The sequence below is a fragment of the Anopheles merus genome, chromosome 3R (assembly GCF_017562075.2).
Source record: "Anopheles merus strain MAF chromosome 3R, AmerM5.1, whole genome shotgun sequence".
Lineage (NCBI taxonomy): Eukaryota > Metazoa > Arthropoda > Insecta > Diptera > Culicidae > Anopheles > Anopheles merus.
Genome location: NC_054084.1, coordinates 12,678,541 through 12,689,070, shown reverse-complemented (window position 1 = coordinate 12,689,070; position 10,530 = coordinate 12,678,541). Strand labels below are relative to the sequence as shown.

General features: G+C 43.1%; 1 protein-coding gene across 1 annotated transcript; it reads left to right on the top strand.

The window, feature by feature from the left end:
* The first annotated feature begins 7,591 nt into the window (after positions 1–7,591).
* Positions 7,592–9,213, top strand: LOC121595482 (endochitinase-like). Its single transcript, XM_041919505.1, has 4 exons — positions 7,592–7,891; positions 7,960–8,472; positions 8,546–8,728; positions 8,811–9,213. Exons 1-4 carry the CDS (start codon positions 7,592–7,594, stop codon positions 9,051–9,053), a joined length of 1,239 nt encoding a protein of 412 aa, XP_041775439.1. The 3' UTR covers positions 9,054–9,213.
* The last annotated feature ends 1,317 nt before the right edge of the window (positions 9,214–10,530 follow it).

Here is a 10,530-nt window from a genome sequence, read left to right as displayed (position 1 = left end):
TGAATATGGAAGGCATATTTTTTTTGCTTAATAGGAAAAAATACTGAGAATACTGAGAAAAAATACTACTCACACCTATAGTAATCCAGAGAGCAGAACCAATAGCGGTTTAAGTTAGTGTACGTGTTAAATATTTTTTAAACTAATATTTCCATAAAAAAAACAATCAGTCAAAGCTACAAATTTGAGTTTGAGTTTGAGAAACCTGCAGTTTCGTAAAGCGTTGTGGAGGGACAGGTGAACGCAGTCGTCGAAAAGCAACAATGAAAATTGAAAAGCTTTTGATGGTTCTTGACCAACCCCTTTTCTCAGGAGAACAATACAAAAAAAAAGTTATTTGGCGATCGATGAAACAGCATGAAATACGATCGCGGCCTGTTGTCGGTATCCTTTCGCGGGACGGTTGTAAAGAGATGCCGACAAGCACGCGCAGACGGTGGTGCAGGTGCAGTTTTTGATGTTTTGTTTTTCGTTCTAACGCTACGTTCATTAGTGGTCATATCTTTGAGGCTATAATGTTTCTAATTTGAAGCTAATTTTTTATAGGAAAAGGAGCATGCGATTAATAATTGAAAATAATTCTAACACTTTAGCTGATATAAGAGCGTAAAGATGAATAAATAAATAAATAAATACATTAAAATCAATTACCGTAACACTCAATGGTACAAATAACCTAAATTTCGTGAGATCTTATTGGAATTTAGCTTGTAAATTGTTGATTAGATTGATAGCCTATTAAATACGTATGAATAAGACTTGAATCAAAGTGTTTGCGTTTTCGAGCTAATAATCCTATTAGTTTCATTTCATGCTTTCTGAATTTATGTGCAAAAAATACTTCCTCTTGCCTGAAGTAAGTAACGCACTGGTAACATTCCATATTGTGCCCATCTCCCTTTTCCGCGAAAGATTTTCCCGCAAAATGGATAGATAAAAAGCACGTGTGTTTGGTTGTTGCTGTTTTCTTTTTCGACACATCCAAGCGAACGTGCGACTGCATATCACCACGTCAAAGGATACCGACAGGCTTTGTCGGCCTGTGGGCCACGCCCTTATCAAAGCCCGGTAAAGGATTCCCGAAACCGGTTCCGTTTAAAAAGCTGCTTTCAGGCACCTTGTTTTCGCGGCTGCACAACAAAAAAAGAAGCATTGCTTCCTTTTTCTTCTTACCTTTACCTCTAAAATGCAGCAACTGCAACAAGTGGGAGAAAAAGGAGAATGATTTCGCTAGAAGTAAAGCTACCTTGTTTCTTCTGCAACACCACGGCCCGGTACCATATTTCTTCGATCGACACCTCCAAGACACTCGGCCGAAAGGGCCGCAACCTGGACCTGGTGAACGTGGAAGATGGGAGGCAATGATCAATTTGCAATTTTTCTCTCTTTTTTGTGGTACGGGTTGCGACCAGATCATCTCCCAGCGCAGCGCACCCGAAATAAAGGGGTGGCTGCTGGCGATCGGCCGCTGGAGAGAAAAGCTGAACAAAAGGAAGCGACGAACGTTTTCATTTTACGGTGATCGGCGGAGGGGGGGGGGCAGAAGAGAGGCAAAAAAACAAGATCAACAACGAAAAAAAAAGCTCACGATCACGCGCGTTCACCTCTTTGCGCGCGGCTCGCGCGCCTTTGTACCGGTCGGTCGGCGGCAAGAGAACAAAGAGAAAACACATCCCGATCGCGTCGCCGAACCTCAACCAATGATTGGCTAATGATATCGAACGGATCATTATTTATGCCTTTTGTTGCGCAAGCCTCGCGCACATGCACGCACATGTACACAATACACAGGCTCGGTACGGCTGGGCTCCCTGCGCGCGATCGTCCTTGCGTCTCCGCTGGCGCGTTTTCTCACGCGTTCTCACAACTTCACACATAATCGGTGCGGACGGTGCCGGTTGATGGGAGCAGCACAGAGGGGAAAGGAGTACGCAGGGCAAATCTGTACCGTTTTTCCAACGCCCAAACGCCCCGATACACGACCACTGACAACCGCGGTGCCCCGTGCGAGCGGGTGTAATGTTTCGGAATCGAAGCATAATTAATAGTTTTAGGTTCTCCGATTAGGGCAAAACGGTTGCGCCCCATGCGTATGCGTTTCTGGTGCGGATGGACCGTCCACGAGCGAAGGCAGGGCGCTAAGGGGTGGGGCCAACAGGGAGAAAAGAAAACAAAAACACAGCCTATTAGCGGGCTTGATTATAGGCCGGCGTTTGTGGTTTTGCCTTAACACCTTACCGAAATAAGGGAGGATAAATCGGGCCTTCCTTGTAGGAACCGCTCGAGCCTGCCTTGTGGCTTCGATGTTTGTGTCCTGATGCACTCTCCGATCGAAACGACAGAAAGAAAGAGAGAGAGAGCGAGAATAAGGGTGGAGAGGGTTGGGGTTTCAAACCCGATCAATAAAGGATCAACGATTTTCTAAACCAGTGTTCTTCATTCTACACCTGGGGAATCCTTCTGTTCTTCTCGGGCAACACATTTGACTGCGGTTAGGTGCGTCGGTCTCGTTTCTCGAGTGACAACAGTTGCAGGTTAGCTGCAGCGTCCCAAGATCGAACCGTTCCCATGGTTTGCTAAGGATTGTGAAAGGCGGTAATGCTGCCACAAAACCGCACAAAGGTAGAAACGTCGGCTTTCCAACGCCTCGAGCTAATAATGATGATAATTTTCCCGTCTCACCGGAAGCGGATGCATAATGAGGCGTTCAGTTAAGCTGGTGCAATGAGAGATAAAATGTGTAAGACTTTTGTTCCATATTTTATGAAATAATGGTACAATCGTGTATTGAAATGCACATTGTATTTGTGAACAAACAATTACAAACGAAAGTGTGTTTTGCATATTATGTATCTTATGTAAGTTTGTTGATTTCATAATCTCTTGGTATGTATTCAAAATATTGTTTTCTTCATGCGTTGTTAATCTTCAATAAAGTAGCGAGTTGTGATGCGTGTGATCGGAATTGCTAAGCTGTTTTATTTTCATTTCCCATTATACTGAGATGTTATTCTTATTGTATTGGTCAACGGCTATAATGTGCTAGATTTTTCTATGTTTATAAGATACTGCTGTGATTTTTGTCTAAATTATATTTAATTGAAGGTAGGCAACTACTATATGATAAAAAATGACTCAAACTATTCTATATTAAACATGGCCTTACAAAAGGAATTGACAACTGTTGAAAGCAATCTTTTAGCAAATTTTGAGTGGATGCACAACAAAGCGCGTAGATTGTTCACTGATCGTACTCACTAATCGAGCCGAAAAATTTACACATTTGTCGTACAAATTCGGTTCAAGCAAAGTCATATATTCCCCAAATATTTTAATAGATGATGATGCAAAAAAAAAACAAATTCTGATATTATACTGCGAGTTAAAGTGCGAGAAAAATTATCGACTCCGACCAGTTGGTGCGAGTTCGGGTCGGGTATCGCTCTTATTTTGACCCGACCCGACCCGAAATCACTGCACCAATGGGTCGGCATCGCAGATGCTTTCTCACAACTTCTGATCATTCGGATTGACCTGGACTCGCTGGACCCACGGGCCTGACTGATCCTACCTTGGCCCGACCTGGTCCGAACTCGCTGCATCACTCGCTAATGCACACTTGCACCTACTTCCGTACGACTCCGAGTCGCTTACGGATTGCTCCGACCCGGTAGGTTTGAATTGACCCGCTCATCACTATTACAAGTGCATAAGCGCTTTCTGTTAGGAGTTATAGGACTGATGTTTTCTATGTTCTACATTTAAGATAAGTTCTACAGAAATCATTAAACTTCGGACATAATGCTCTCAATTCAAATTTACTTTGGATTCCAATAGATACCAATTACATCTAATATGCAAAAACTCTCATTAGCTGTTGAGCGATTGAGAGAAAAAATCCCAATCTTTCCGGGAAAATACCGTTTTTACAGGGTGAAGGGTTACCCGTGAACTTTTTCCCGAATTTGAAAATACCCAATTTGGTACATCCCTGCTTGCGAGCGAAGAGTTATCAGACTTCTATTATATGTTCAACAAGATTTAGAGCACTTCAAAAAAGAGAAGACATATTCCAAAAATAATTATCAATTTTTAAAAACCTAAATTACTCAACTAACTAACTAATTAACTAACTAAAGATTTTTTTTGTGAAATTTCAGCTTTTTGGCTAGAAATAGGAAATGGTGATAATTAGCCTACAGACTTTAAATATCATAGTTCATTATGATGCATAATTTAATCTTATAAATATTTTTTACTAATTTATTACCGTGTAACATATAGATGAAAAGAGCAGCTAGTAATTTGACTATGAAAAAGATGTAGTTGTGACATTATACTACTTTGTAACGCAATAAACAACTCCCAACATGAGCTTAATCGCGCCCTCTCACTGTTTCTCTCTGTACCATTTAGCGCCTCGATCAGCCAGAACGAACGTTTAGCAAATAAATGACCTATGGTTAACAATCGATAAACGCATTCGGCAGTGCTCCCCTTGTTGCAAACGAATCACTCATTGCTTCCATTCCCATTCTATGTTTGCAATACGTCCCTCCTCTGTTTGAAAAAACAAAGCGAAAAAAAAAGAAAACAAATACGTATATATTACTTATTCCCATCATATGTCCTTCCATCGGGTTGAAGCTTGTTCGCATTATCATCCACGTTCGCGAAAAGTGTGCGCTTCACCAGCACAGCAGCAGCTGTGACTAATGATGATTGAAATCATTTTACTGAATTTGTTTGCGTTGTTTGTTGTGTGCCCCAGCACTGCCGATCCACCAATATGCTGTCGGGCTAGGGCGCGCTCGCTCGCGTATGTGTGTACTTGCTGTGCACTAATATTTCACTAGCCGAGTATGTTTCCTGCTCCACCCTTGCTAGCCCCCCCCACCCGCACACAAACCATCCCATTCGAACGGTCGTCGGTACGTCCATTTTGAAGCACACTCCTACTAATGTGAACCGAAATCGACTCGAAACGACACTTTTCTCCGGGGCGCAATGGAACGGAGTGGCGGCCGGCAGCCGGCGCTGTACCAAGTGCCGGTGGTAAAATTTATTGTCACATAAATGCAATCGGAAAGGAATATGAAAAACAATAAATAAAACGATGTGCCAGGGTTAAAATATTCAAATCCATCCATCTTTCACGTTGCCGCCCGGGCTGGCTAAAATCGCAGCTGCTTTATGCGGGCGTTTATCTTTCGTTGATTCAATTTGAGACACAACTTTTCGTGCATGCCCCGTACATCGAGGAAGCTGGCGAAGGGGTTGCCGGAGCAGAACGATTGATTGAGGGAGTGTTCTTTTTTCTTTTATTTCGAAAGAAGCAACCAGCCTGGAGGACACACTGTGGCAGCGTTTTGAGGGTGCTTTTCATCATTTCTGCCCGTACCCGCAAATCGTATTCCAATTGCCGGAACGGTCCCGCGGAATCCCGATACAATCGATCGACATTCAGAGCACCGAGGACGGATGAGGTCGAACAAATGAGAGTCATTATTTTCCGACAACAACATTTTCGACAGGCCTCGGGGTGGGATTTATTTCTCGCCACTTCCAGCTCAAACGCCCGTGGCAAACGAATGCGCAAATGCTCTGAGATGGAGAAGTCATCATAGCGAGACAGGCCTGTGCCATTACAGGATGAAATGGTAGAACCGATCGAAAGAATTACAGTGACGCAAACTCGAAGCTTTGAGCGATCACGTTGAAAGGGAAGCATACCGATAATTTTGCTATAATGATTAGAACCATGCTGACAAAAAGGAAACGGTTCAGTCAAAAGAAAGCATGGCTGTTTGAAGATGTCAATTTACACATGTAAGCGTTAATGGAGACGCCTGGCTAGCGCTTTGCAATAGAATTGAAGAGCATCGGAACATAAGGTTTTTTGAATGCTTTATATTATCATACGTAAGTCAAGTTACAGTTAATAAGTTGTTCAATGAACCATTCGCTTGATAAAATAACATGGTAAAATATTTTTGAATAAATACAAAATATGTTGCAAGTTGCATTACAACGTTCAAATAAATTGTCTGTTGAGTTTGGCTTTTAAACCATCCATTTCCCTCGATTGTATTAACCATTCTGCAATCTGTTGTTCACCGTTGGCTCAAAAAGTGGCTTGTTCCGGTAATATCCAAAACGACACTAATCCTTCCCAGAATTTTCCACTTTTTACCCGTCATTCCGGAAACGCAGTGCCACAGAGAGACGAAACGTTCGCTACGTTCGTAACGACCACGGCTAACAAATGATTATTGGTTTTACTTAACGATTTGGTGATAAAATGTCGAATAAATTGCCGAATGTCTGCCAACTTCGCCAGACCGGTCACGATGCAGAACAATGCGGTGCGGTTCCGTTTGGGTCATTTCAGTGGACTTTAGGCCGCACGTACTCGCTTTTTTATGAAGCCAACCACACTGTACGAGACGATGTACCTGCTGCTTATGCAAACGGTGGCTCTCAAACGGTGCTGGCCGTTCCGTACGTACGTACAGAACAACAAGAAGAGGCGTTCGCTCGAATCCGCTGACGTACGGAACGATTATCGTGGCCAGCGGTGTCAGTGCCAACGATATGGTGTGAAGAAGTTCGTTTTGCGACTAATGATCATCGCTTTCCTCGAACGCACACGCACATATCGTTCGTTTTCGGCGAGGGTTTCGATGCCAAGCATTCGATCGGCCGTTGTTGCAGCCGATGCAGTTTTTTGGGGTGCAGTGGATTGTTTGAATAAATCTTTCGTATCTACGAGAGTAAGCGTAGGCATAGCGGCGTAGTACGTGCACAGTGTTTTGTAATTGTTTTGCGTGCAGTTGCTAGCCGATGTGTAAAACTCGCTAGAGAATAATAAACAATATCCCGGTGTGTTTTTGGTGGAAAATTTATAATGACACAGTACAGTGTAAGAGCTGCTTAATGGATTATTTTCCATTGTGTTGGTAATAGAAGCACTAAACCGTATCAGATAATACCATCAATAAACAGATCAAAATTATTTCATAAATCAACATATTCGATTGGAAGAATCAATGGATCAACATACTTGATCAATCCATTGGAAATAATTACTAAATACGAAGCGTTTTTTATATTTCATGGAATTTCTTCCAGAAAAATTGATTTGAATTGAATTGATTGAATTTATTTGATGAATATAAATTGAATTGATGAATGATCATTGGCTTTCCTTAAGATATGTTGTTATTTAAGTTTCAACCATAAGCACATCTTTAAATAAAAATAAATACTACTTGGCTTATGTCTGAGAAAGCCTAGCTCAGTTATGTCATCACAACAAAAAAAGTCACCATGAATATGTATAAAACACATAAAAAAAGAATCAACTAATGGAACAAGCACAGCAAGGCTTACACAAAAGGAATGTTTATTTAGCATCTTGTCTCCCTTATTTTGCTACCCTGGTCAATCTGCCACACCCACAACCAGTTTTTGTTTTATTAGATTGTTTACAATTCATGCGTCACATGTATACACAATCCATAAAGAACCGTTTATGGTAGGTAGGTATTCCCTCAGATCTTAGAACAGGTTTTAGCACGTATCACACTGAATGTCTCATCCAGAACTTCAACCGCTTGTGCTGTTGTATCAGTTCTTTAGAAGTCCCTTGGCCGCGAAGGTTGCAATGATGTGGCGCTCTGTGCTTATGTTTAGCTTAGTTTGTTTCATGTTCGGTAGCGTCAATGGTCTTGGAGGAAAACGACTAATGTGCTACTTTTCAAGTGATTCCCCAAAAACAAAGGGCTACGGACGGTACACGGCAAACGAGATCCCATTGGAGTTGTGCGGTGATGTGATCTATCGTGGCATTTCGTTTCCTGAATGGAGGAGAGGATCATACTTCTTTGATGTGCGTGCGACCCCACGTGTACTGGAATCTCAATATGATGTCTTAATGAGCGTAGTGTTTACTTCCAGAACGCAGAAATACAACAGCTAGGTGGATTTATGTACACCGTCAAGGCGAGATCGGCGGCAGTGCGTAGTTTTGTTACGGTGCTGGAAAGAGGCAAGGAAGCACTGTCCTACTCGATCATGGCCGAAATACCCGAACGGCGGCGTGCCTTTGTAAAGGCCATTCTGGAGCTGCTGGAGCAGTACGGGTTGGGTGGAGTCGAGATTGCTTGGGAGTGGCCCGGAACAATGGTTAAATTTGGAGGCATCTCCAGCGATCGTGAGTCACTGATATCGCTGCTGACGGACGTACGAGCGGGTCTGAAGAGTAGGAACAAGGAGCTGCTCTTCTTTGGAGCTGTGTATCCGAAAGTACTGAGGGAATCCTACCGCGTTACCAGCATCTGTCAGCTGGTAGACTACGTGACGCTGTTCACCTTTGATATGCGGCCCCACACAAACAATGTGGCCGATGTGCATGCTCCGATGCGCAATAGGTCTTTTGAGACGGAATCAAACCGTGCAAGAACGAATGTGGTAAGGACGAGGCACTGCACTCGCTGATTTGCAAGTTGTCTGAGCTAAATTTTGTTCACATGAACAAACACAGGTTGATGGTGTCGAGACGTGGATCGATTTTGGTTGTCCACCGAAAAAGCTTATCCTAGGCATTGGACTGTTTGGACAGGCGTACACCCTAGCCAATCCGGCATCATACAACGTAGGTGCTCCAACTATTGGACCAGGTGCGGAAGGACAATATTACTATGAAGGTTACTATCCTTATTATGAGGTAAGGACATATTTTTAACAATATTTTAAACATCCAAACTGAATTCAAACTCACCAAGAAACAACCATCACTTTCCTTACAGCTATGTTTGCTTATCCGAAGCGGTTGGAGCTTATTCTATGATCCAATAGGACAGATGCCATTTGCCGTTCGTGGTAATCAGTGGATGAGCTACGAAGATACGAATTCCATCGGGGTAAAAATGAACTTCGTGCAGGAAAAGCGACTTGGAGGAGTGATACTACAGTACGTGGATTACGATGACTTCTGGGGCTTCTGTGGCACGAGGAATCCTCTCACCACCTTCATCTATCAACGTTTGTAGCAGATTCCTTCCGACATTGGATTTGCGATCGAGTGGAATAAGAAGTAAAGCTCGAACTGGTGCAAAAATATTCCAGTAAATTATGCACAACAATAATTCATTGAATCTTGTATTCCCAATAGCGATAAGATTGTCTATGACGATGATTAAACTATATCTTTTGTATTCTTGTGTTTAAAATCACACAAAATCTACCGCTATTTCTCATGCTTATCCCAAGGAGATATATTCTCAAGAAAACAAAATCATTCGAAGATGGGATTTATTTTTCGCATAGCTTTGTTCGTCTGTGCACACAACGTTGATCATCAACCATCCGGCTCGGTTTGGTGTCGCTTGCTCAATCACGTCGCTTCGTACAGCTTATTCCTTAGTTTGAAAAATATCCCCCAAAAACCCTCCAAAACCCGCTTGATCGCACCCCGTGGTCCCGTCGTCATGGTGGTAAGCTAAAACTTTATGAATGAAACCTCCCGGCATGTCAACGATGGTTAAGACGCGCAGTGTGGCAAAGCGGACAACCTAATCGGCAAACAGAACGGCCGTTTTCCGAACGGACACTTCGCTTCAGAAGCACCCTGAAGAGTTTATGGGAGCCCCCAGGAATGAATCTTTCATGCAAAGGTTGCTATCGTTATGTGTGTGTGTTACTGGGAGTGCCCTGTAGAAAACCCACTCGTCACGCTGCGGGACACACCAACGCCCACTTCCGGTTACGCTAATCTCATTATCGAGCCTGTACCGTGTGTGCCTGCCTGCTCGCTCGCGAGTGGAGAGGTGACAAAAATGATAATCCTGTCGCTCGATGCCACTCGATGAACATGATGCTTAAGTAAACGATCGATGGAGATGAGGTTTTTTTTGTTACAACTTCCAACAGCTTGCTCGAGCGTATGAAAGCTTCGCTTCTTTCCCCAGCTAACACACACACACACACAGCCTCAAACTGAGCACTTGTCGAAGTGTGAATTTCATTTCACCATCCTTGGTGCTGTTGGATGCCGTCGGCTAAGGGAGCTTACGAAAATTTAGTTATTTCCAAAAAATGACCCATTTGAAGGCAAGATCGAGAAGGGAAAAAAAAGGTACGAACGACTAAGGCAGATCGGTGAGTGGGGAACCGTTTTGTCGATGATAATGTTAATGGCATTAAAAATGATAGCTTCGGCAGTGGACAACCCACTCAGAAACCGGGGATACACACACCTTCTTACCCAACCGTCCGTAGTGCGTGGTGCTCGAAGCTTCACCGGTTTGTTTGCTGTAGTGATATTATTTATGAATGGATTAAAATATCCGACTAGAAAACGATCTCGACGACTGTTTCGGGAGGGTGATCGAGAAATTTAAATAATCCCAACCCCGCTCTACCGCGGTACATCGTTGGAGCGGCCTCATTAACCCTCTCTCTCTCTCTCGCACTCTCCCCGGGGGTGAAAAAAAAGCGTGGTGCAAGGAAGGATAACAAAAAGGCGAT